Source organism: Myotis nattereri (assembly GCF_964212035.1).
Source record: "Myotis nattereri genome assembly, chromosome: 9".
Classification (NCBI taxonomy): domain Eukaryota; kingdom Metazoa; phylum Chordata; class Mammalia; order Chiroptera; family Vespertilionidae; genus Myotis; species Myotis nattereri.
This window is the reverse complement of record NC_138084.1, coordinates 70,509,741-70,537,411: the sequence shown is the minus strand read 5'-3', so window position 1 is coordinate 70,537,411 and position 27,671 is coordinate 70,509,741. Positions and strand designations below refer to the sequence as shown.

General features: G+C 42.7%; 1 protein-coding gene across 3 annotated transcripts; it reads left to right on the top strand.

Annotated features, from left to right (window-relative positions):
• The first annotated feature begins 374 nt into the window (after positions 1-374).
• Positions 375-27,643, top strand: ACAT1 (acetyl-CoA acetyltransferase 1). Of its 3 annotated transcripts, XM_081098789.1 has the most exons (14): positions 445-532; positions 1,677-1,753; positions 3,101-3,215; positions 9,835-9,882; positions 11,389-11,506; positions 11,784-11,879; positions 12,100-12,200; positions 16,033-16,176; positions 16,991-17,141; positions 18,051-18,146; positions 18,646-18,759; positions 19,794-19,858; positions 25,788-25,945; positions 26,352-27,643. In XM_081098789.1, the coding sequence occupies exons 6-14, from the start codon at positions 11,816-11,818 to the stop codon at positions 26,470-26,472; spliced, it is 1,014 nt and encodes a 337-aa protein (XP_080954915.1). In that variant the 5' UTR covers positions 445-532; positions 1,677-1,753; positions 3,101-3,215; positions 9,835-9,882; positions 11,389-11,506; positions 11,784-11,815; the 3' UTR covers positions 26,473-27,643. The 3 variants fall into 3 exon arrangements, with proteins under 3 accessions (XP_080954914.1, XP_080954913.1, XP_080954915.1); XM_081098788.1 differs by lacking the exon at positions 3,101-3,215 and having other exon boundaries at positions 375-532; XM_081098787.1 differs by lacking the exons at positions 1,677-1,753; positions 3,101-3,215 and having other exon boundaries at positions 376-532.
• The last annotated feature ends 28 nt before the right edge of the window (positions 27,644-27,671 follow it).

The window sequence follows — 27,671 nt, the reverse complement described above, 5'->3', positions numbered from 1 at the left end:
ATTTCAATTTTTAGTAGCAAATGTGTGTATAGGCCAGGGCATCTTTAATAAACTTGAGGCATAGCTGAAAAAAAAAAAGTTGAACGACAAAGCGATGTTTCTCTTTCTCTCTCTCTCCCTTCCACTCTCTCTAAAACAAATACAAATTTTAAAGAGTTGTATACCCAGAAACTAACAGCGTGGTCAGTGTTTGCTGGGTTCCCAGCTGGCACTTCCAGCTCCTTGGAGCTTGCAGATTCCTGCGAGCCGGGCTGCAGGCGGGGCCAGAGGGCTGGGGACCGGCTGCCCCGCCCTCCTCTGGCTGCCGGTCAACAGCCGCGGGCCCCGCGGGCCGAGGCTGCTATTGGTGGAGGGCGGTCCGCGGGCGCCGGGCCAGGCGCGGGGAGGCGGAGGGGCGCGGCGGGGCGCCCGCCACCCTCGCCGGCCTGTGCCCTTGACGTCTCCGCTCCGCTCGGCGACCATGGCGGTGCTGGCGGCCCTTCTGCGCGCTGGCGCCCGCGGGCGCAGCCCCCTGCTCCGGAGGCAGCTGCAGGTGAGAGCGGCTGGGGGGGACCGGCGCGCCGTCTCCCGCCCTGGCAGGGTGCTGCCCGCGCCCCGGCGGGACGCAGCGGGGCCGCTGGGCCTGGGGACCCGCCTCGCGCGGCCCTCGTCCGGAAGCCCCCCGGTGCCGGCGGCGCGCGCGGCCCGGTTCTGGCCCAAAGCGCGTTTCCGCTCCGGGGCTGCTTCCGTAATCGTAGCAATTGCTCAATGGTGCGTAAAGGGGCCCGGGAGCTTGGCAGGCGGAACTGCGGGGCTGGCCCGGCCTCGCCTGACAGTATCCAAGGCCCAATAAAATGATTTCCGGGCTTTTAAAGAAGAAAACATGTCGGTGTCCTTGTCAAGAGACTTTATTTTCATGCAGTGGGTGATCACTGGGCTGACCAGGTGCGAAGAACTAAGTCATCACTCAGATGCACCTGCTCCGGTAACTCCGGTGACTTCAGGCTCATCAGGGAAAACACAGTAGAAAATGCTCGCGGTACCCGGACTGAAGTACACAGATGCCCCCTGATAGCCGCAGGGGTGCGGTTCCGGGGGCCCTGGCGCAGCCCCTGGTAGAAAGGGACACAGCATTTCCATATGCTGGGTCAGCTCCATCCACTTCCCATCCCTAATGCAATGCCAGGAGTTGCTACCCTGTATTGTTCAGGGGGAAAGGTCTGCACATGTTTAGTACAGATGCAGCCGGCAACCATTTCAGGCTTCACCGAGTAGTGCCGTCAGCAGCCACGGAACGTGTTTGCCAGCTGTTTTCAGCTTGTGGTTGGTGGGGCCCCTAGGTGGGTGCAGAACCCCTGGATGTGGAGGGGGGAGTTGTGCTGGGCAGTAAAGCTTACGTGCTGACGGTGTCCAGACACGTGTTTGCCCTCCGGCTGCTGGGGGAACGCAGGAGCCACCGCCCTGAAACGAAAGCGCCTGCTTCCAGAGCATCCAGCAGAAGGGAGCGGAGCGCACGTGCAGGGGGCGGGGCGGGCCAGCCTCGGGAGTCGGTGGAGGGCGCCAGGGTGTGGGTGGCGAAGCGCGAGCCTTGCGGTTTGGTTGGGGTGATACGCTTGGAAATCCAGTTGTGTTGGAAGAGCTTGGGTTTGACCCACGTCAGGGGGGGCCGTTGATGTTTGTGTTTTTGTCCTAACCAGAGGCCAGGGAAGATGGAAGTGGGGAGAAAACTGGGATTTCGGGTGTAAAGTAACTCGAACGAGTGTGCTGGCCACAGGTGAGCATTGTGCGAGAGACGGCGAAAAAATAAGTGTGGAACTTGACAAATACGGAGTGAGGGCGTGGAGCCAGGGGAAGAGGAAGAATTTGAAATTAATCCCAGGAGGAGTAGGTTTCCAGGAAAGATGAGTTTTTCGGTTTTTGTTTCTTTTTGGAAAGATGAGTTGTTAATCAGCATATTTGTTAGTTTCATGGAATGACTTGGGAAATCACAAAAATGTAATTAGGTTCACCTAGGTTTCAACCAGTGTTGAGCAGGTGAATGAGGTAGGTACTCTCTTTAAAATGTAAAAAAAGAAAAAGAGCAGAACCTTCTTATAGTTTAAGAGCTTACAGTTAAACACAAACGTTGGTGATGAGGAAAATGACGCTGTAGGTTGTATAAGCACGTGACTCACGGTGTTCATGCTACTGAACTCGAGGAGTTAGTTGTACAGACAAACCTCGGAGATATTGCAGGTTTGGTTCCAGACCACCACAGTGAGTTGGAATCTTTTTGTTGATGGAGGGTCTTGCCTACAATTTGTATAAAAAACACACAACATGAGGCACAATAAAGGAGGCATGGCCTTTTTGGTGACTTGAATTGAGTGGTCATTTACTAACCATGGAAATATGTTTGCTTTAATAGGAATTTCAGTCTCATTCTGTGGAATAATAGTACCTACTGGTTCTACTTCTAAAACAGCAATTTTCAACCTTTGTCCTGCAAGAATTTAAAACATGCAATCCATGACTATTTAGTCAGGGGTACTGACCTCTTTCCCCTTAGGTTGTCAAAACAAACAAACAAAAAAAAAACACAAAAAAAACCTGATAACAGCCAACACAACAATAGCTGTCTGGTGTGAATCTATCAAAATTATATCAATTGTTTGGTCATATCGGCAAAAACTATATTTTTGGTGTGTGGCAGAATTGTAATAATTAGCTTATGTGTGCCATGAGATGGGAAGGGTTGAAAATTGCTGCTTTTTTAAAAATATATTTTTATTGATTTCACAGAGGAAGGGAGAGGGAGAAAGAGAAACGTCAACGATGAGAGAGAATCATTGATCAGCTGCCTCCTGCACGCCCCACACGGGGGATTAAGCCTGCAAATCCGGGCAGGTGCCCTGACTGGGAATCGAACTGTGACCTCCTGGTTCATAGGTCAGCACACTGAGCCACGCCAGCCGGGCAGAAAATCACTGCTCTGAAGACGTATTTCAGATCTCTCTGTATCAATCAACCCTTTTGTGACTCAGCCACACAAACTCTTGCTGGGCGCCTCCTTTTGCTACTCCCGTCTGTCCGTCTACAGTCAGCTCTCCACACTGTGGTCAGAGTGACCTTTGTATTACAGGAAAGCCTGCAGGGGCTTCTCCTCGCACCGACCAGAAAACAGACTCCTCCTCGCGGCCTGCTGGGTCCCTGCTCACTGATCCAGCCTGCGCTCGGCCCTGGCTGTGCGTTCCTGGGTAGGTGGCTCCTGCTACACTGCTCTGCTGCCTCCACGGGGCAGGTGCCAAGCTTGCTCCTAACCCAAGGCCTTTGTCCTAGTTCTCCCAGGTGCCTCCAACGCTCCGTCCTCCATCTTCCCAAGGCTCTTTCACAGGCATTTCTCAGCTCCAGTGGCCTCTCCAGAGAGCTCTTTTTTCACCCTCCCTTGTAAAATAGGCCCTCACCATCCCCTTCTGTGGCTTCGTAATGTATTTACCCTGTCTGAAATGATTTTGAGTGTCTAGTAAGCATCAGACTTTGTTCAAATATTTGTATAGCATCTCCTGCCATCGCTGGGATAGAAAATGAAATCAATCTCTTCTTGGAACTCACAGTCCGCTGGGGGCCTCTGAGGGTTACAAAATTATGTATTCCTGGAAAAATTAGTGTGCATAGGGCACTGTGGCAGCTGGGATGGGAGTTCCTGTCTGCCTGGCATGATCAGGTGAGGCCTGCAGAGTGGGTGGTACAGCTGAGCTGTCCTTGGGAGATGACTGTGCTATAATTCTGGCATCCATTCCTGAGCTATTTAATGAGTTAAGGGGGCCCAGTGCCCACTGCCAGCACCGTAGCAGTGAAGGAGAGAGAGCCCTGCTCCCAGGGAGCTTGCATTAGGTTGAGAGAGAAAGAGAGACTAAAGATGTGAACCCCATATTTACACAGTGTGAAAGGGGCTTTGAAAAAGGTAAACGTGGAAATAAGGGAGGCCAACTTTAAATAGGGCGGCTAGGGAGAACCATGCTGGGGATGTGTCTTTTGAGCTGAGACCTAAAGAATGAAAATGAAGCAGCCAGGAAGCTCTGGGGGAAAGGCTCTGACCGGCAGAGGCACAGAGCAGAGATCTGGAGGCGGGAATGGGCTCAGAAGCAGGCAGAGGCTGGTGTGCCTGGTATACAGCAAGAGTGATGTGCGTTTGGAAAGAAAATCAGGAACCAGATCATACCGGGTCTTGAAAGTTCAGGGGAAGAGTTGGGGTATTATTCCAAGGGCTATGGAAAGCCATCAAAGGATTTTAATTAGGGGAGTGATGCCATCCAGTTTACATTTTTAAAACTGGATGGACTGGAAGGGAAGTTGGAAACTAGAAAACTAGGTAGAAGGTTATTATTGTAGCGAGAGGAGGTGGCTGGAACTAGATGGAGGTAGTGGGATGAAGCAAAGTGGAAGAATTGAGGTATATTTTGGACACAGTATCGACAGTACCTGTGATAGAGTATCTGGGTTTTAAGGAAAGATGAAAGGCGAGTCCGAAGATTTTGGCTTGAGCACCTAGATAAATTGTGATGCAATGTTGTGAGGTGGGAAATACTGGGAAAAAAACTAATTTCCTAGGCATGGAGATTGAGAGCCATGATTTGGTCATTAAGTTGAAGCTATCAGGCCCAGCTGGTGGGTTGAGCCACCAAGCACCAAGAGGTCTCTGGTTCGATTCAGGGTCAGAGCACAAGCCTGGGTTGTGGGCTCTATCTCTAGTAGGGAGTGTGCAGGAGGCAGCTGATCAATGTTCCTATCTCTCTCTTCCTCCTTCCAAGAAAAAAACAACAACATCCAAAAATAAAAAACGTTAAAAAAATTGGAAGCTGTCAGGTCAGCACTTGGATACATGAGTCTGGAGGTCACTTGAGAGGGAAGGCTGGAAATAGAAATTTGGAAATCATCAGGCTGTTAATGCTGTTTAAAGCCATGGAACTAGATATAATTAAGGAGATAGTTAAGTCGTAAAATAAAAAGGGGCCTAGAACAGAGCCCTGGGACATTCTAGCACTTACAAGGTGGGAGAGGGAGGATGAGACAGCAAAGGAGACAAGAAATTAGGGAGGTCTGAGGGAAACTCAAGACTGAGTTAAGATAGAAGCTGAGGCAAAGGAGGGTTTGCATAGTGGATTACATATATCACCTCATTTCATTCTCAAAACAACCCATTTGAAAAAAGCAAGGTAAGCCCTGGCTCTTAACTACTGTTAGGGCTTTAGCCTGTGACTTGGGCTCTGGAGGAGTTCACAACTGAGAGAAGAGATAGGTTCACAGAGTTTATTTTACTTTCCGGAAGGGAAAGGGCCTGTGCATACTAATCAATATAAAGGCAAAGAAATCAACAGTGGTCTGCTCTTTTAATGGCTGCTGTTGCCAGGTGACAGGGAAGGGAGGAGGATTTTTGGGCTGGAGTTGAGCAGGTATCTGGGGTTTGTCTTTGAAAAGTTTTTCAATCCAGGCAGATGTCCTAGGGAGGTGTCTTTAGCAGGATCTTCACAAGCCTGTAAAACATTCTTAGAGCGAAAGTTACAAAGAGTTCAAAAGGGGACCAGCTTGGGTTTGAAAAGGAGGGAGTAGAGTCCTTCTAACTAGAAACTTTCTGGCCCCAATTTCTGTGGAGTCATTAAAACCAAAGGGAGGAGGGGTATGCAAGAATGTAGCCTTGAAAGTAGCTTACCTTGTCTTGCAGTTTGAACAGAGGGGCTGTTTGAATCAGAGGAGTGAGCAATCTTGTAGTTTAATTACCAGGTGCTTTTTCATATATTGTGGAAGGCTACAGGAAAGAAAAGAAAAAGCCCACTTTCCCCCTCCTAACACTGTGCATGATTCCCAAAGAAGAAAAGTGAATCCAGTGTTGCCAAGAGGTGATTATAGTGTTTATTGGATTTTGCTCAGAGCCAATAATAGTATAGGTAACAGCCAGGTTGGAGGAGGTTGAACAGAAAACAGGAGGTGAGGACAAGGAACAAGAACTTGTACGTAACTTGTTGGAGAACGTACATTGTACAAGGGAGCTAAGAAATGAGGTGAGAGTTCAGTGGGAATGTGGCTTCAGGGAAATTTCTTTTTAGGTGGGAGGACTCAGAGCCTGTTGTATGCTTATGGCATGAACCAGGAGTAAAGGCGGGGTGTGATGTAAGGGAGAGGAAAGGGATCATGGTGTGGGTCAAAGCCCCTTCCATTCTTGGTCTTGTTTGCTCTGACTAGTGGGAGGATATGGGAATTACATTGTATGGGCCTAAGGCTGTCCCTTACAGACCCTTTGATTTGGAGAGCAATGACTGGCATGTTTACTACAAGTAGGAACTTTTAATGCAAAATTGGATCACAGGTAATATGTTAGAATCCTTCATAAGTAGGTTAAGTAAGCAGCAGCCCAAACTAAGACATGTTAAGGGTACAATTGTTATTGCACAGCTGATACTGAGGAGTACATGCATTAAGCAGATGCACTTGGGGCTTGCCTACTGAGTACAGATGTGTGCTGGCCTGGGCCAGTACCTACACAGTCACTTGGGTGGACATGGGAAGCTCAGGAGAGTAAAAACACAAACCTTGCTAATCTAATGACATGGCTTTCAGAGGTGCAAATCGAACCTGATGTGTTTTCCTTTTGTAGGTCACTTCCTTCTTTCCCCTGGATGCTTTGAGAACCTTTTCTTTTTCATTAATTTTTGATAGCTTTAATACAGTGTGCCTTCGCCCTAACAGGTTTGGCTCAGTGGATAGAGGGTCAGCCTGCAGACTGAAGGGTCCCAGGTTCGATTCCGGTCAAGGGCATGTACCTTGGTTGCAGGCACATACCCAGTAGGGGGTGTGCAGGAGGCAGCTGATCGATGTTTCTCTCTCATTGATGTTTCTAACTCTATCCCTCTCCCTTCCTCTCTGTAAAAAATCAATAAAATATATTTAAAAAAAAATACAGTGTGCCTTGGAGAGCCCGGCCAGCATGGTTCAGTGGTTGAGCATCGATCTATGAACCAGAAGGTCATGGTTTGATTCCCGGTCAGGGCACATGCTTGTTGTGGGCTCAATCCCAGTGTTGGATGTGCAGGAGGCAGCCAATCAATGATTCCCTCCTATCATTGATGTTCTATCTCTCCCTCCCTCTCTGAAATCAATAAAAATATATTTTAAAAAACACACAAAAGAAAACAATGTGCCTTGGCGAGGGCCTCTTTGGATTCAGGTAACTAGGGTTTCTGTTTGCTTCTTGGATTCGAGGATCTAGTTCTTTCCATAGGTTTGGGAAATTCTCATCCACTGTGTGTTTGAAGAGGCTCTCTTCTTCCTCTCTTCTGGTATGCCTGTTATTCGAAAATTGCGTTTTCTGGTGAAGTCAGATCCCTTAGAGCTCTTCCCTTTTTTTTTTTTAACCCTCAGGTCTCTCTCTTCTTCCCTCTGTGCCATTTATAGATTCCTGCCTTCGAGGTCACTAATTCTTTCCTCCATCCGGTCAGCTGTTTTCTATGCTCACTACTTCACTCTTAGCCTCCTTGTGGTTGTCTCGTCTTATGATCAGTATTTGTCAAATATACTTGTTTTTTTGTCTGTGCTTTTGTTTATTATTTGCAGTGAGTCAGGACAAAGCCTGTTAAATCTCTGAAAAGCTAAGTTCTTGGGTCAGTTTAAAGTTTTTAGATGTCTGTAAACTTGCTTTATTACCCGGTGGGTTATGTTTGGACATAACTATCAACAAGATTATGTTCTAAATATAAGTTGTCATGTTTGAATAATTATTATGCTTTCTGACCTCAGAGGACAGAAAAATCTTCTTTGTTCTTTGTCCTGTAAATTGTCCAATTTCAGATGAATTAGGTCTCTGAACTGTGACCTGCATTTTTAGAATTTGTTATTATTGGCATTTGCTCCTAAGAACAGTGTGGGAAAAACTGAGATGTAGGGACAAGGTAGTTATTATTTTCTTTCTTAAAAAAGAATTTATCTGGTAAAATAGACCATGTTTATGTAAGGTGTGTTTGCCTCACATAAATCGGAAACATTTGTTAGTAGTGGGTGGGGAGAAATAGCAAGTTTTACTTAAATATCTTTTTAAGCAATGAAGATATTTTCTTTTAAAAAATATTTTTATTGATTTCAGAGAGGAAGGGAGGAGGGAGAGAGACAGAAACATCAATGAGAGAGAATCCTTGATCAGCTGCCCCCGCATGCCCTTACTGGGGATCGAGCCTGCAACCCATGCATGTGCCCTTGACCAGAATCGAACCTGGGACCCTTCAGTCTGCAGGCTGACGCTCTACCCACTGAATCAAACCGGCCAGGGAAGGATAGTTTCTTGTAGTGCTTTAAAATTCCTTAATTTAAAACTTAAATATTTAACTTACACTAAACAGCAATTTTAAGATAAATGTACATTTCCAATGAACAGTTAATCAAAAGAGTATATTACAAAGTAGTAATTTTTTCTCAATGTAACACTGATATGTTAACTAGAAAATCTGGAAATCTACACTAATAAAAGAGAAAAATGGTAATTGGCATACGATGCTACCCTTTTCATTGGCTAATCAGGGCTATATGCAAATTAACTGCCAACTAAGATTGGCAGTTAACTGCCAACTAAGATTGGCAGTTAACTGCCAACAAGATGGCGGCTAATTTGCATATGTAGGCACAATGCAGGGAGGCGAAAGGGAAAGCAGGAAGAAGCCCCCTGCCACTGACAGTGATCTGAAACCCAGGGGGGAGCTAAGAGCTGGGGGGCAGGGCAAAGGCAGCCCTGGGGCCGCCTTTGCCCTGCCCCCCAGCCGTGATCGGAGAATCAGGCGCCTTTGCCGCCCTGGCCAGTGATAGCAGGAAGTAGGGGTGGAGCCAGCGATGGGAGCTGGGCACGGTCGAAGCTGGCAGTCCCGGGAGCTAGGGGTCCCTTGCCTGGGCCTAAAGCGAAGCCCACGATCGCGGCGCCCCCCGCTGCCACTGCAGGTCCCCGCTGCCTGGGCCGGACGCCTAGGCCAGAGGCGTTAGGCCTGGGCAGGGGCGGAGCCTGCAACCGCGGGGAGCTGGGGGTCCCCTGCCCAGGCCTGACACCTCTGCCGGAGGCCTCAGGCCTGGTCAAGGGGCCGATCCGATGATTGGTGATCAGAGGGTGATGAGGATTAACTCCTCTGGCCGAGGCATCAGGCCTGGGTGGGGGGCGGAGCCGGGGATTGGAGGGATATGATGGTCCCCTTGCCCAGGCCTGAAGCCTGGGTCAGAGGCGTCAGGCTTGGGCGGGGGTTGGAGCAAGCGATCAGAGGGAGATGGGGGTCCCCTGCCCAGGCATGATTCCTGGGCCAGAGGCCTCAGGCCTGGGCGGGGGCCAGAGCCAGTGATGGGGGGAGATGGGGGTCCCCTGTCCAAGCCTGACACCTCTGGCGGAGGCGTCAGGCCTGGGCAAGGGGCCGATCAGGCGATCGGAGGGTAATGGGGGTCAACGCCTCTGGCCGAGGCATCAGGCCTGGGCAAGGGGCAGAGCCAGCAATCGGAGGGGTCTGGGGGTCCCCTTCCCAGGCCTGACACCTGGGCCAGAGGCATCAGGCCTGGGCTGGGGGCAGAACCAGTGATGGGGGGAAATGAGGGTCCCCTGCATCAGGCCTGGGCAAGGGGCCGATCCTGCGATTGGAGGGTGATGGGGGTCAACGCCTGAGGGCTCCCAGTATGTGAGAGGGGGCAGGCTGGGCTGAGGGACACTCCCCCCCCCACCCACCCAGTGCACAAATTTCGTGCACCGGGCCCCTAGTAAAAGTATAAAGAAGCAGAGAAATCACCATAACTTCATCACTAAGAAGTATAAAATGATATACATTAATATTTTTATATCATAACATTATATTTATATTACAGGAAATAAGATATGTGGAGCGAAGTTACGCATCAAAACCTACTTTGAATGTAAGTATAAACTTAAATTGTGCTTTAAAACGAAAGAATTTAAAGGAAATGTAGTTAATAAAAATGCATATTTTTATAATTTGTGTATATGGGTCCGCTTGGGATGATGTAATGATTAGAATTAGCTAATTATTGAAATACTAACTTCCAACTTAAGATAAAAATTTTTAATCTAGTGCATAATTTCTGCTTCTTCCTTTTTGTCTACTGTAAAACCACCTTTTCTTAAAAACCGGGCAGTATTCTTCCCTTACTGTCTGGAACCCTCATTATGTTGTATGTGACACATTGCAGAGGCCACTTGAACGACAGTAGAAGGGACTGAACCAGGCTGGGTGTTAGACAGGAAGGCGCGTCCCCTGATCACTGAGTGCTTTGTGGGAGTCCTCTGTTTCATGAGGGCCCCTAAAATGAATAGGGACCAAAATCTGGGAAATAATTCTTATTTATTAACTTGAAATGGGAATGTGGAAGGCGAGTGTAAGGAGAGAATTGTTACAATAGTGTTTCATAATTATTTAAGAGCTCTTGTCTACTTTTTTTTAAATTTCATATTAATATTATCTTCTTAGTAATCATTTAAGAAACTGTGGCTCTGGCTTTGTCCCAGTTGTGGTGTGGCCCTATCTAGTCTAGCATACAGGTATTGATTCCTAGCCCAGAGTTCCCTTCAGCAAGGAAGCTCATTGGTTAGGGCAGTGATGGTGAACCTATGACACGTCTGTCAGAGGTGACACGCGAACTCATTTTTTGGTTGATTTTTCTTTGTTAAATGGCATTTAAATATATAAAAAAATATCAAAAATATAAGTCTTTGTTTTACTATGGTTGCAAATATCAAAAAATTTCTATATGTGACACGGCACCAGAGTTAAATTAGGGTTTTTCAAAATGCTGACACACCGAGCTCAAAAGGTTTGCCATCACTGGGTTAGGGTTATCATACAGTTAACAAGGATAAAGTTATCATTTCTTAAAGTTTGACTGAGGAGTAGAATTGAAATTTCAGCTTCTGGTTTTAAACCTCCCGTGGAGAACTGAGAAGGATCAATGCCTATTTTAAAGTAGGTTTGTTTTAAATTTTCGAATATATCTTAAATCATTAAGTACCAGCATTAAAGGGATTAGTTTTATTCTGTTTAAATATTGAGATTATTGCCCAGCCGGTGTAGCTCAGCAGTTGAGTGTCAACCCAGGAACCAAGAGGTCGCTGATTCAATTCCTGGTCAGGGCATGTGCCAGGGTTGTGGGCTCGATCCCCAGTTTGGGGTGTGCAGGAGGCAGCCAGTCAATGATGTTCCTCTCTCATCGATGATCCCTCTCTCTAAAAACAGTAAAAAACATTATTTAAAAATATTGATATTATTTTGATCTTTGATGATTAACTCAGAAAACTCTCTTTCTTCGATAATAATGTCTATGAATTATGTTTACTAGTATTTAATAAAAGATGATTTGGGTAAGATATTTAAATACAATAATTATTATCATCCCCCGTCTTACCAGGAAGTGGTCATAGCAAGTGCTACAAGAACACCCATTGGATCCTTTCTAAGCAGCCTTTCCTCCCTGCCAGCCACTAAGCTGGGCTCCATTGCCATTCAGGGAGCCATTGAAAAGGCAGGTGAGTGGTTGCTATGCTCTTTGTGTTAAGGGGCAGTGATTCACTGGAACAAATATTTATTTTGGACATATGTAACACTTAGAAATGACTTAATGCCTATATTTCTGAATTCCCTCATAAAGAAGTTTTTGTACTATAGAGTTAGGAATGAAACTCAAAAACTGACAAGAAAAGGAAACCATCCCTGCTTTATAATGTCATGTACCTTATTAGATAACCACCAATTATTACATTGAATAAAATATGGAAATGCATTTTTGGTTTTTTTTTGAAAAAGGAATACCAAAAGAAGAAGTGAAAGAAGCATACATGGGCAACGTTATACAAGGAGGTGAAGGACAAGCCCCTACACGGCAAGCAGTACTGGGTGCAGGTACTAGGAATACATTTTGGCTTTCATACTTCAAATGTTTGACATGGCAAAATGGAGGTCATTTCAGCTTAAATAAAAAGTTAAGTGCATAATATAATTTAACACTTATAGACTTGTATTGGCAGAAGTAATGGTGCATACTTTATTAATTTTAGTTCTACAATTGTGTTTGAAGAGCATCTTTGTTTTTAAAATTATGACTTGTCTGTATTGGTTTTAGGCTTACCTATTTCCACTCCATGCACCACGATAAACAAAGTTTGTGCCTCAGGAATGAAAGCCATCATGATGGCCTCTCAGAATCTTATGTGCGGACATCAGGTAAGAAGGACCTTCTTTTCAATGTTATAATTAAAATAATACACAACGCTAAAAGACACCAAAAATCTAAGCACATCCATGCTTTAGAAGTGCTCCTAGTATAGCTGCTGTGTTGTTTCAGATACTCAGGAATGTCTACTGTGCTAATTCCCTTTGAAATAGAGGTCAAGATGATACCGAAGTGTCTTGTGTTAAAAAGTAGTTTTCAGCCAAGATATTTTAGTCTTCAGAGTCTTTCTCTGAGATTCTTGGTCATTTCAAACATCATAAATTTTATATTTACCAGAGTAAGGGGTTTCATCATACATGAGAAGAGGTGCTCACTCTGGGAATCAAGTAGTTGATTGACCCAAGAATTGATGACTTATTTGTAGTTCCTGTGTGCCCAGGTTCAGTTGTTAAATTGTACAGGTTTTCGGGGGCCCAAGTCCTTCTGATCGAGGCCCCCCCCCAAAAAAATTGTACAGGTTTTCTATTGGCCTTGCTGGTTTAGATCTTCTCTTTACCTGAGATCAAGCAAGAGATAGCAGTATATGCTGTGGTGTGGGGCGACTAGACCTAAACCCATAGAAATAAGACTTCATTAGATCTAGCCCTTGTTTTTTCAGTTGAGGGAAGTGAGGTTGAGATGACCACAGACACAAAGTTAGAGGGTTGGAAATAGAAAATGGATGTCTCTATCCCTGCTTGGTGCATTCCAGCTGATTAGGGCATAACACACCAGGATAAAATCAATTGAGATGTTTCCAAATTGTTTCTTACATATACAAGAACCACAATTCTGTATACCCTTGATGATATCCCTCCTTTGCTTTGTTTCCAATTGTAAGGCAAGCCAAAGAGAAAAAATATAGTGATATCTGAGGTACTGTATCAGAGACTTTATGAGTTTTATATGCACATGCTAAAACCTGATGGTATAGAAAAGTATAAAATGAAAAGTCTTTTGTTCTTGCCCCTCTCTGAGTGTCTGACTTGTTTACCACTTGTGTATTCTGACACTTAAGAGCAGAGAACTTTGGGCAAGTTGTTTAAACTCTGTGCCCCACTTAATGTCTTGGAGATTCTATATCAGCACATAAGATAGTATTCTATTGAACTGAACAATTTATTTTATGGGTCCTTATTGAATGAACACTTAGGCAGTCTCCAGTTCTTAACTATTTTACATTATTTATTTAATGTTTTTTTTTTTATTGATTTTAGAGAGAGAGGAGAGGGAGAGAGAGAAACATTGATGTGAGAGAAACATTGATTGGTTGCCTCCTGTATGCACCCGACTGGGGATCAAACTGGCAATGTGGGTATGTGCTCTGACCAGAAATCAAACCCACGACCTTTTGGTGTATAGGACTAAGCTCCAACCAACTGCGCCACACCAACCAGTGTAGTTCTTCACTATTTTAAGTAAAGCAGTGAGTATCGCTATACATATATCTTTGTGACTTATACCTACTTGAATCACCTCCACTGAGGCAGTACAGTGTAATGGTTAAAAACAAAATCTAGAGCCGGATTAATTCCAAATTCTACTTCTGTCTCACATTAGCTGAGCACTTACTATGTGACATTCACTGGAGATTGGTCAATAAGACATTAAAAAATCATCATGTGCAAGTCTGTTGGAAAAATTCCTAAGAGGAAAATTTTTGAATCAGAAGATGTTAAAATTTTGATATTTCAAATGCTTTCCATAGAAGTTGAACCAGTTATAGTTTCCAAAGGTTGTGAGAGTTTGTTTGCCTACATATAAGTTAACACTAACACTGCCTATTACCAAACCCTTGTGAAACCAGTGGATGAAAAATGGTCATGAGATGTTTAGATGTTACAAAACTTAAAATGAAAGAGTTTTATCTCAGTTGAGTTATCGTGGTTCTGTACCAAATGCTATTTGCACTACATTAAAATGCTTTCAGTTTAACTAATCTGTGCATGTATAAAATGATCTGATTTATAGGAATATTAGGAATTGCCTTATTTTGAACAATTATCTATGATTTTGGAAAATAATCAAGTTTATTTCCTTTTCAATTATAGTTGACATTCAATTTTATTTTATAGTTATTTCAGGTACATGTAATATTATTTTGTAGTTATTTCAGGTGCATGTATAATGGTTAGATATTTATATAATTTACAAAGTTATCCCCCACAATAAATCTAGTACCCATCTGGCACCATACATAATTATTATAATACTAGAGGCCCGGTGCACGAAATTTGTGCATGGGTAGGGTCCCTAGGCCTGGCCAGCGATCAGGGCTGATCAGGGCCTTCCTTCATTCCGCGCCGCCCCCTGGTGGTCAGCACACATCACAGCGAGTGGTTGAACTCCCAGTTGGTGGAACTCCCGAGGGGACAATTTGCATATTAGCCTTTTATTATATAGGATTATTGATTATATTCCCTATGCTGTACTTTATATCCTTGTCACTGTTCTGTAACTACCAGCTCGTACTCCTTACTCCTATCACCTTTTTCACCTAGCCCCCAAATTCCTTCCCATCTGGCAATCATCATTTTGTTCTCTGCATCTTTATTTTTGTTTTGTTTGTTCATTTATTTTGTTCTTTAGATTCCACATATAAATGAAATCATACGGTATTTGTATTTGTCTGACTTACTTCACTTAGCATAATACCCTCTAGACCTATCCATGTTGCAAATGGTAAGATTTCTTTTTTATGGCCTAGTAATATTTCATGGTATATGTGCACTACATCTTTATGATGAATTTTATTTTATACTGAAGAATGATTAATACTTTATTTTCTGTCTCTTACTGCCATCATCCCTAGAAAATAAAATCTATTCCAAAATAGGTGAAGAATTTAGTTTTACTTGTTTCTCCTTATTCCTGATTAAAGGCTGTGAGAAAATAATGTTTGCTTTAATTAGCCTGAGAGGCATGTTGTAGGGAGGTTGAAACCGCCAGAAATTAGTATGGACATTTGAATGATGTTAATTTTTCCTATCTATAAACATGGTATAATGCTCCCATTTACTTGTGTCTTCTTCAATTTCTTTCTTCAGTGTCTTATCATTTTCCCAAGAAAGATGGTGCCTATGGACGAGGGACTCAATACAGGGATCCTGGTCACTGTCCCTTTAGCTCTACCCTCAGAGCCACACTACTCATTTTCTCCAAACATGAGTCTAGTTCACTTTGAGCTGCTCTTCCTCCACTGGAGCCCAGAAGGTGTGGCTGAGAAAAATACTTTGTGCCCTGGCCCTTTAACAGGGCACCTGGGTTTCTAGCTGACACCTGTCTCTCCCTGTGGACAGGATCCCTGTTGATTTTCACAGCCAGATGTTATGTGGGCTTTGCTTCTTCACTCTTGATTCTCGGTGGTGGAGCATGGCATGGGCTTGAGACCCCATGTTCCTCAGGGGAGACTTTTACAACTGAGATATATTCCCGAGGATTCTCAGCTGCCTCATGTGAGAATGGGGTCAGACCTTTCTCCCATTATTGGTGTGGCTTCTGTAAATCCTTCGTTACAAGACTTCTGTTCAGCTAGTCTTCAGTTGGTTATTCAGGCAGACTGTTCTGTATTTTAGTTGCAATTGCAGTTTAGTTCTGGAAGATGAGTGTAACTTCCACCTACTCTGTTGCCATCAGATCCCGACTCTAACCTTAATTATCATTACACATTGTAGACCATTTCCTTTCATCGGGGTTAAGAGGGTACTTCTTGTATTCACTGTGTAAAAAATGTTTAATAAAGTCCATGTAAATTACTTGTTTATTGTAGTTGTGTAAAGGGTATAATGGATTTGCACTTATGTATATTGACATTGGTTTTTTTTTTGTGTGTGTGCTGATCAGGATGTCATGGTCGCAGGTGGGATGGAGAGCATGTCCAATGTTCCCTACGTGATGAACAGAGGAGCAACTCCATATGGTGGGGTAAAGCTTGAAGATTTGATTGTAAAAGATGGGCTAACTGATGTCTACAACAAAATTCATATGGTAATTATTGCTTTAAAATTATATATAATATATATATATAACATATATATATATATATATATATATATATATATATATATATATATATTTTATTTCAGAGAGGAAGGGAGAGATAGAAACATCAGTGATGAGAGAGAATCATTGATTGGCTGCCTCCTGCACACCCCCTACTGGGAATTGAACCATGACAGTCAACCACTGAGCCACGATGGCTGGGCTTAAATTATATGTATTTAAAAATTGAATTGAAGGATGGGCTCTATAAATGTCTATTTTAGCCATTCATTTGAAGAAAATATTTTTCTATGCTCATTGTAAATTGCTGTACACCAGAGTAGGGCACTTTCTGATTTCTCATAATGGATTCTGTAACTATTAATTATTTGCCTTCAAAATAGCAACAGCTGAGCTAATTCAAGTATTTGAAGATGAGACATGAGTGAAAAGTTACCTAGTACAGAATAGTATATATATATATATATTTTTTAATATATTTTTATTGATTTTTTACAGAGAGGAAGGGATAGAGATAGAGAGTTAGAAACATCGATGAGAGAGAAACATCGATCAGCTGCCTCCTGCGCATCTCCTACTGGGGATGTGCCCGCAACCCAGGTACATGCCCTTGACCGGAATCGAACCTGGGACCTTTCAGTCCGCAGGCCGACACTCTATCCACTGAGCCAAACCGGTTTCGGCCAGAATAGTATATTTTAAGAAACGAATTGCTTTTTTATGTTATGCAAAGATAATGTATATTTTATTAAGGTATGCAACATTAATTAGTTCTTTTTAAAATTCCAACTTTTATCAGGGTAACTGTGCTGAGAATACTGCAAAAAAGATGAATATTTCACGAGATGAACAGGATACTTATGCTATTAACTCCTACACCAGAAGTAAAGCAGCATGGGAAGCTGGGAAGTTTGGAAATGAAGTTATTCCTGTCACAATTACAGTAAAAGGTAGAGCGATAATGCTCCAAATACATTTTAATTTTTAGTAGACTTTACATGTTGCAAATTTTTTTGTTTAAGTCTTAGTACTTTTTTTATTTTGTTAATCCTCACCTGAGGATATTTTTTCCATTGATTTTAGAGGGGTTGTAAGGGAGGGGGAGAAACAGAGAGAGAGAGAAGCATTGATATGAGAAACACACATTGATTGGTTGCCTCCCACACGAGCCCAACCAGATTGAATCTGCAACCAAGGTATGTGCTCTTAACCAGAATGGAAGCGCCACCCTTCAGTCTGGGGGCTGACGTGGGCCGACACTCTATTACTGAGCCAAAGTGGCTAGGATTAAATTTAGTACATTTTAATCTTTTTCATTTCAACTGAGGACACTGACCTTTCTGCTTAATTACGGGAAATGTTGCCATTTCAGACAGTTCAACCCAATTTAATATAAGATTTCATTAAAATTGGCTCAGGCTTCCTAAGTTTCTACCTTTATTCATAGCTCACATAGAGCTCCTGACCAACTCCAGAATAAATCCACAGTAAAGGTTCATTTCCCTGGCTTAGGTTACATTTTCATTCCAGGAATGATTAACGTGCCCAGCACGGTGCCCAGCACGATGGACTATAACGGCTTATCCAGCCTAGGGCAGACATCTACCCCTAGGGTCAGGAGAATAGGATCTGTGATTACAGAAGGAGGTGGGGAGACAAGAGAACAGGATGTGGCTGAATAGAAGATTGCTTTAAGCTACGTAATAACTTGTAAGACACTAATAGATTACAGATGGTAGGTTGTACAATAGAATTTACTCAGACGGTTTAAGGTATGCTGGCATACAAAGAAAGGCACAGACTACCAGGCACCCAATTGTTGTCTTGACTGGTGATAACTTAAACGATGTTTGTTCTAGGTAAACCAGATGTAGTGGTAAAAGAAGATGAAGAATATAAACGTGTTGATTTTAGCAAAGTTCCAAAGCTGAAGACAGTTTTCCAGAAAGAAAACGGTTAGTATTAAGAAATGAAGCATAAGAAAAAATGGGAGTATTAATACTATATCTTGTCTTGGAATTGCCTAAGGATTTAAAAAAAGTAATTCTAGAAAACATCTAGGAACTATTTAACATTTTGAATACATCAGGCTCAAGTGAAATTAAGAAAACAAATATTTATCTAAAGTATATTTAAAATTGCTTAACAGTTAATGCTTTTAATAGATAAATCCTAGGAAAGTGATTAGTAAACCAGCATTTTCCCAGTGCCATCATGCATGTATTTGGCTCAGGCTCTGAATAAACTGTTATAAAAAATTAACACAAAAAAGCATTCTTACATTAATTTATAGTTATGTATATGTTTCCAAAGGGCAGGAGCTATCTCCATCTGTATTTGTAATTTTCCATGCATCTAGCAACATAAGCAGTACTAGGTAGGAACTTGTTTAATTGAACCAAATGGATTCAGTGTGAAGGAATGTTTTGACTTCATGCTCATTGATGCCTTCAGGCACAGTCACAGCTGCCAACGCCAGCACACTGAATGATGGAGCAGCCGCTGTGATTCTGATGACTGCAGATGCAGCCAAGAGACTCAATGTCAAACCACTGGCAAGAATAGCAGGTAGAGAATGTTCTGAACTTGTTTATTCCTAAACCTCTGCAAGCCGTTCCTGAAACTGAGTTTCCTTGTCAGTAATACATAATATTGAAGCCATCTGTAGCTACATAGGTTGTGCTTTGTGACAGGATATAACTAGTACATATTTTAACAGGGATAGAAGCTCCTTTAATATTATTATAATTTTCTTTATATAATAGTAAGCTTTAAAAATATTTTCCTCTCCTAGAAAATAAGTGGGAAAATACAGGGTGCATGTTTTATTTTACCCGGGCATGTAGGGAACAGTAGCCAGATAAAATCCCATATACATAAAAAAAAAAAAAATCCCATATACATAAAAAGAACATGGGATGAAGAGTCTAGAAATATGAAGTCTAGATGTTCTTCCATTTATTATTTCTGGGCTTGGCATACCCTCAGTTTACTTAAGCCTATCTTCAGCTGTAAAATCTGCCTTGCCTTCTTCATAAGGAGTTAAACAGAAATTTTGTTACTTTATAAAAACCTTGTGATTGAATTTATTCTTAGTTTAGATCATGGTTTCTTAACCTCAGCACTATTGATATTTTACAATAAATAATTCTTTCTTTTTTGGGTTTGTTCTGTGCATTGTAGGATGTTTAGCAGATTTTTGGCCTCTACTACTAGTTACTATAGTAAGTGGCATTGTACCCATTAGGACAACTAAAAATATCTCTAGTTAACACCAATGTCCCTGGAGGCAAATTTCCCCTAACCCCCCACTTGTGAAAATCAATGGCTTATAAAGTGTAGAATGAAACAAATACATTTACATTTATTTCAGGGGATAGGAAATTTGCATTTTTGCATATTATACAGGTTGTCCCAAAAAATGTATACACACTTTAAAAGCTGATAGATCGATTTTGGAAATGAAATGTATTTTCATAAACACTACCTTTATAATTATTCTAAGTATGTGTATACATTTTTTGGGGGACACCCTATATATAACAGTTAGACCTTTGAGTGCAAATAAAAAGATTTCAAAAGCTTTTCATTTTTTTATGAAGCATTTGCTGACGCTGCTGTAGAACCTATTGATTTTCCAATTGCACCTGCATATGCTGTACCTAAGGTAAGAACATACTCCATTCTGCCAAATTGAACAAAATAAACTGATGAATAAAACAGAACCAGAGCCATTCAGAGGGAAGGAGGGAGCGGGGGTGGGAAGAGAGTAACCAAAGAACATATATGCATACATGCATTACCCACGGACACAGACAACAGGGTAGTGAAGGCTTGGGGTGGGGAGGGATCCAGGTGAAGGGAGGCAAAAAGGAGGTCATCTATAATATTCTCAACAATAAAGATTTAAAAACCCATACCATTACCAAATGACCCAAGAATTCCAGTCCTATGTACATACCCAAGAGAATTAAAAAAAAAAAGAAAGGCAAGGGTGCCTGAGGCAGGCTAGATGCTGAGGGCTAGAGAAGTGGTTCACAACTGGGTGCCATGTTTTGTCTAGTGCTGCTGGAACAGAGGAAGCTGCTTGAACTCCACAGCTTAGAAAGTTACCTGAGCCCAATGGAGAAAGAGAGAATAGTTTCTTGTTAATTTTACTGTTGCTCACAACATAAAAACTTCTAAAGAAAAAGGGCACTAGCAATATTTTATAAAGATAATCATTACCATCACAACACTTTCCTGCCTATGAGGAACTACCAAAATAAGAGATATTTAAATTTAAAAAGACTTCAAACAGGTAAAATAATTTAAATAAATAATTCGCAGTAAAGTAACAATAGCTCTGAATATCTGTGCTCCAAATAACTCCACAGCAACTTTTATAAAGCAGAAACTATAAGGGATGCAGTAAAAACATTAACCATACCAACAGTAGACATTAATATACCTTTCATTTGACAGACCAAGCTTCTCTCTCCAAGATAGAAATTGAGATAGTACAAATAAAATCTTTTGATTGTGGTGCAATAAGTTGAGAAATTAAAATCAGAAAATAAAAGGTCTATTCTTCCTGGAAACTAACAAACTACATATTTACATATCTCTTGCATCAAAGGGAAGTACAAACTGAATTTCTGGTTAAGATGGTGGACTAGGTAAATACTGAGCGCACCTTATCCTATGACCACATCAGAATTACAACTAAATTACAGAACCACCATCACTGAGAACCACCTGCAGCCTAAGTGAACATAACTCCCGTAACCGGATATAGTTAGGAAGAAGCCACGTCAAGACTGTTGGAGGAGTGGAGACACGCAGTGGGCAGGTCCTATACCCATGGTGTGGCAAGTAAGAGTTGGGAGGGATAGCTCAGCTGTGGCGGTCCCCTCTGAGGAATAAAGGGTCCCAGCCCACAGCTCCAGTGCCAGGAAGGAGAGGTCCTCATAACATCTGGCTGTGACCATCAGTGGGGATTGTGGCTAAGTGAGAAAGAAGGCTGCTGTAGTCCCATGCGTTCCCCTTAATGGCCTGTGTGTGGACTTGCTTGCTGACACTCACTCCCTCTGGGCTCCAGTAAAGGGTGACAGATGGGGAAGAACTAAATTCACTAGCTTCAGGGGCGGGGCTCTGCATGAAAGTATTGGCAGGCAGGCACTAAATTGAACTCTCCATTATCCTGGTTAACACTGTTTGCCCTTTCCCCTCCTCCTCCCAACTTATGCAGCTAGTCTGAATCTCTTCCAACAGTTTTTCCGTCTAAATGCCTTACCTTGGCTTGTGTTGTAGACTTTCCTAAAAAATGACAAAGGTTCACAATACTGAAACAAGCATCATGTGGCTTCAATGTACCCTGTAACTCTTGTTTAAATAGCCCCAAGCCTGGCACAAGCAACAATTGGTGTCAACTTGACATTGTAACGTCCATCAGGTGGCCACAAACCTGGCATAACCAGTGGCCAGAGTTGGCTATAATTAAGCAGCCACAGCACAAGTGGCAGCTGGCCTCAGCTCAGTGTTGTGTCCACCAAAAGTCCCATGCCTGGCACAGGTGGTAGCCAGCCTTCGTTTGCAGGATAGCCTCTCCCAAGTACCTTCAAGCCCCACAGAAGTGGCAGTCAACCAGAGGTCACTTTGTAGCTCCTACCAGGCAGCACCAAGCCAGGAACAAAGGATGGCTGACCCCTCCAAGGGCCTCTAGAACCAACATACCTGGTGGCCAGCTTCAGACTATGCAAGAGCATCACCCAACCAGCTCCACAAATGGCACACCGAAGGGCGGACTTGGCTGGCACCAAAGCCTGATTAAAGTGACTCCTGCTCTGTGGGGTCTGATCCTGCAAAAGAGCTTGTCTGCTGTGATCATGGCAAGCCCTCATGAGGGTCAACTCCACCTACTGACAAGCCAACAGCAAATGAGGCTCAACTACAATAGGAGGGCACATACAGCTCACACAAAGGACCCCATAGAGCGACCAGCTTAGGAGACTGGGCCCCACCTGGGGCTACTCTGAAGACCAGGAGATGTACTAGTTCTACCTAATACACAGAGATATATAGCCCAAATGAGAAGACAAAAGGAACATCCCAAATGAAAGAACAGATTAATCCTCCAGAGCAGTGGTTCTCAACCTTCTAGCCCTTTAAATACAGTCCCTCATGTTGTGACCCAGCCATAAAATTATTTTCGTTGCTACTTCATAACTGCAATGTTGCTACTGTTATGAATCGTCATGTAAATATCTGATATGCAGGATGGTCTTAGGCGACCCCTGTGAAAGGGTCGTTCGACCACCAAAGGGGTCGCGAACCACAGGTTGAGAACGGCTGCTCCAGAGGAAGAACTAATGAAATGGTGACAAGCAATGTACCAGGTACAGAATTCAAAACACTGGTTATAAGGATGCTCAATTAGCTTAGGGGAAAATTAGATGAAGTCAGTGAGAACTTCAAACAGAAAGCATAAAAGTGAACCAGTCAGAAATGAAGAATCCCAATGACATAATGCACAGAACATCCAGACAGAAAACTGATAAGGAAATAGTTGCCTTAAATGACACATTACAGAAGAATGTAATTAGTATCTTAAAGATAAGTCATCCCAACACAGTAGAATATAAATTCTTCTGAAGTGCACATGGAACATTTTATAGAACAGACCACATGTTAGGCTACAAAACAAGTGTCAATACATTTAAGATTGAAATGTGAAGCATAATTTCTTTTGCACAATGGTATGAAACTAGCAATCAGTTATAATAAAACTAAAAGCACAGACATGTGGAGGCTAAATAACATGCTACTAAACAAGGAATGAGTGAACAATGGATCAGGGAAGAAATCAAGATACTGTGAGACAAAATGATCCAAAATCTATGGGACACAACCAAAGCAGTTCTGAAAGGGAAATTAACAGCAACAGAGGCTTGCCTCAAGAATCAAGAAAATAAAAGCCCTGGTTCATGTGGTTCAGTTGGTTTAGAGCAGTGCTCGGCAAACCTTAGATCGCGAGGCACATGCGGCTCTTTGGTCCCTTGAGTGTGGCTCTTCCACAAAATACCGGCTCTTCCACAAAATACCGACTTCTGCGCATGGGCCATGAAGTTTCAATCGCACTGTACATTTGCGTGCCCGCACATGGTATTTTGTGGAAGAGCCACACTGAAGGGGCCAAAGAGCTGCATGTGGCTCGTGAGCCGCCATTTGCCGACCACGGGTTTAGAGCATCTTCCCGTACACTGAAAGGTGGTGGGTTTGATTCTCAGGGCACATACCCAGGCTGCAGGTTCAATCCCCAGTTGGGGCATGTACAGAAGGCAACCAAACGATGTTTCCTCTATCAGTGTTTCTCCTGCTTTCTCTCTGAAATCAATGAAAAGCATATGTTTGATTGCGGATTTAAAAAAAATCAGACAAACAATTTAACATTATAACCAAAGGAACTAGAAAAAGTACAACAAACAAAGCCCAAAGTGAGTAGAAAGAAGACATTGAAATAGTCTAGAAAAATGATACAAAAGATCAATGAGGAGAGAGAACCAAGATGGCGGCATAGGTTAACGCCGGAGTTTGCTGCTTTGAACAACTACTTCAAAAGTGAAACTAAAAGACGGAAGGGACATCACCCAAAACCACTGGAACGCTGGCTGATTGGAAGTCCTACAACTAGGAGGAAAGAGAAACGCATACAGACACTCAGAGGAGGCGCAGTGCTGAAGTCAAATTCTGAGGTGCGGAGTGCGTGGAGCGGACTGGCGGCGGCGGAGGGCGCGGTTGGCGTTTTCAATCGGGAGGGAGTCGCAGACTCTGAGCTCCAGATCCGGGCGAGTCTTTAGGGACCCAGACTCAAACGGGAGAAGTGCGACTGTCTGGTTTCAGTCAGAGCGAGTGCAGCTTTCTCTCCGAGCTTTGCAGCGGGTGCTGGGACTCAGAGAGGCAGAGCCCCTGGGGACAGGACTGAGAGCCGCCATAACTGCTCTCTCCGGCCCACCCTGTTGATCCTGTGCGACCCACCCCGCCCAAGCCCTGCACAGAGGCATTTGCCGGATAGCCTCAGGCAAACGCCAGATTAGCACCTCCCTAGAGGACAGAAGTTCTCTCACTGCAGACACAGCTGATTCTCACAGCCACTTGGCCTGGAGGTCAGACCCTCCCTGGAATTAGCTACAACAATCAAGATTTAACTATAGAACCACGAACAAAGACCACTAGGGGGTGCACCAAGGAAGCATAACAAAATGCGGAGACAAAGAAACAGGACAAAATTGTCAATGGAAGATATAGAGTTCAGAACCACACTTTTAAGGTCTCTCAAGAACTGTTTAGAAGCCGCCGATAAACTTAATGAGATCTACAAGAAAACTAATGAGACCCTCGATCTTATATTGGGGAACCAACTAGAAATTAAGCATACACTGACTGAAATAAAGAATATTATACAGACTCCCGACAGCAGAACAGAGGAGCGCAAGAATCAAGTCAATGATTTGAAATGCGAGGAAGCAAAAAACACCCAACCGGAAAAGCAAAATGAAAAAAGAATCCAAAAATGCGAGGATAGTGTAAGGAGCCTTTGGGACAGCTTCAGGCGTACCAACATCAGAATTATAGGGGTGCCAGAAGATGAGAGAGAGCAAGATATTGAAAACCTATTTGAAGAAATAATGACAGAAAACTTCCCTCACCTGGTGAAAGAAATGGACTTACAGGTCCAAGAAGCGCGGAGAACCCCAAACAAAAGGAATCCAAAGAGGACCACACCAAGACACATCATAATTAAAATGCCAAGAGCAAAAGTTAAAGAGAGAATCTTAAAAACAGCAAGAGAAAGAAACTCAGTTACCTACAAGGGAATACACATACGACTGTCAGCTGATTTCTCAACAGAAACTTTGCAGGCCAGAAGGGAGTGGCAAGAAATATTCAAAGTGATGAATACCAAGAACCTACAACCAAGATTACTTTATCCAGCAAAGCTATCATTCAGAATTGAAGGTCAGATAAAGAGCTTCACAGATAAGGAAAAGCTAAAGGAGTTCATCACCACCAAACCAGCATTATATGAAATGCTGAAAGGTATCCTTTAAGAAGAGGAAGAGGAAGAAAAAGGTAAAGATACAAATTATGAACAACAAATATGCATCTATCAACAAGTGAATCTAAGAATCAAGTGAATAAATAATCCGATGAACAGAATGAACTGGTGATTATAATAGAATCAGGGACATAGAAAGGGAATGGACTGACTATTCTTGGGGGGGAAAGGGGTGTGGGAGATGCGGGAAGAGACTGGACAAAAATCGTGCACCTATGGATGAGGACAGTGGGTGGGGAGTGAGGGCGGATGGTGGGGCGGGAACTGGGAGGAGGGGAGTTATGGGGGGAAAAAAGAGGAACAAATGTAATAATCTGAACAATAAAGATTTAATTAAAAAAAAAAAAAAAAAAGATCAATGAAACCAAGGCCCAGTTCTTTAAAAAGGTAACTGAAAAATAAAATGAAATATATGGGAAATAAAACCAAAATTGCAGAATTTCAAGAAAACAAGTTTTGATTGTTAATTACTTGAACATAATATATAAAATTATTTTAGGTTCTTAAAGCTGCAGGAGTGAAAAAAGATGACATTGCAATGTGGGAAGTAAATGAAGCCTTTAGTCTGGTTGTACTAGCAAACATTAAGATGCTGGAGATTGACCCTCAAAAAGTGAATATCAATGGAGGAGCTGTTTCTCTGGGACATCCAATTGGGTAGGTAAAATCACAAAGAAATATCTCTAAGTAGGTTAATGGGTGCCGTTGTGTTTCTGTTTAAAAGTGTTTCATGATAACTCCTATTACTCTGTGTTAAATAGATTTCTTTCCTACCCTTCATAAGGCAAACACATTTGTGATAGGACTGAACATTGAACACAGATCTGTAACATTTGTTGCTTGAAAATTAATATTTTATTTAGAAGATTTAAGATTACAGTCTATGCTTGGGCCTTTAGAAAACCCTAACCATTATTAAAACGAGTCTCCCAAGTTTAAGAAAAGTAACAAAATTGAGCTATGATTAATGGCAATAAACTTTTAAAGAATTTAGAAAAGAACTTTTAGATACCTACTCATTCTATTACTTCATTAAAGAATCAAAATGCTTTCTTACTCCTAGGATGTCTGGAGCCAGGATTGTCACTCATTTGGTTCATGCCTTGAAGCAGGGAGAATATGGTCTTGCCAGTATCTGCAATGGAGGAGGTGGGGCTTCTGCCATACTGATCCAGAAGCTGTAAGACGACCTGTCACCAGTGTGGCTGACTTCCTTGGATCAGCTTATACTCCAAAGAATGTTTCATTTTTTATTATTTTCTATTTTAACTTTTTCTAAATAAGATGAAAAGATCAAATCCCCAAACATTTTGAAATTATAAATAAATTTTTTCTTCTGCTTTAAATTTTTGTTAATCTTCAGAAGTTTCCTATTTTTGTTATAAAGCTATATTTGAAATGCCAGTGTGCAAACTTAGTGGCTTACCAGTAGGTAGGGCAGTGATGGCGAACCTATGACACGTGTCAGAGGTGACATGCGAACTCATTTTTTTGGTTGACTTTTCTTTGTTAAAATGGCATTTAAATACATAAAATATCAAAAATATAAGTCTTTGTTTTACTATGGTTGCAAATATAAAAAAATTTCTATATGTGACACGGCACCAGAGTTAAGTTAGGGTTTTTCAAAATGCTGACACCCCGAGCTCAAAAAGTTCGCCATCACTGAGGTAGGGGCTTAGTAAACAAAAATAATTCTTCAAACATCTAGGTAGAAAAATGTGTAGCCTGTTCTTAGTTCCATTATAGTAAACGCCAGAAGACAAGGAACAAACATCTGCATAATATTATTAACGGACGCCTAGCTGGTTTGTTTGGCTCAGTGGATAGAGGGTCCGCCTGCAGACAGAAGGGTCCCAGGTTTGATTCCAGTCAAGGACGCATACCTCGGTTGCAGGCTTGATCCCTAGCTGGTTGGAGCTGGTGTGGGAGGCAACCAATCGATGTGTCTCTCTCACATCCATGTTACTCTCTGTTTCTCCCCCTCCCTTCCACTCTAAAAATCAATGGAAAATATGCTTGGGTGAGGATTAACAACAACAAATACATATTAATGGAATCTATAATAATAAAAGCATAATATGCTAATTAGACCGGATGTCCTTCTGGGCGACCTTCTGGATGAAGCTGGGGCTGTGAGGGAAGCCCGGGTCCCGGGTGCCTGCTGGTGACTGGAGGTAAGCCTGGGTCCTGATGCCAGAGGGAAGCCAGTGCCGGCAGCCGGGGGAAGGAAGGCCTACTCTTGCACAAATTTCGTGCGTCGGGCCTCTAGTAAAGTAATAAAAGCCACTGGAAGGTGTCTGGGCACACAATAGTTTAGAAATATAGCACTGTGATGTTTCCTCAAAGAATGATGAAAAAAATAATCAAAATTAAGAAATCA

Coding starts and splice junctions, on each gene's coding strand:
- ACAT1 (XM_081098787.1), top strand. CDS start 461: ATGGCGGTGCTGGCGGCCCTTCTGCGCGCTGGCGCCCGCGGGCGCAGC. Junction 9,883..11,388: donor CATCAAAACCTACTTTGAAT/GTAAGTATAAAC, acceptor CCGTCTTACCAG/GAAGTGGTCATAGCAAGTGC. Junction 25,946..26,351: donor TCTCTGGGACATCCAATTGG/GTAGGTAAAATC, acceptor TCTTACTCCTAG/GATGTCTGGAGCCAGGATTG.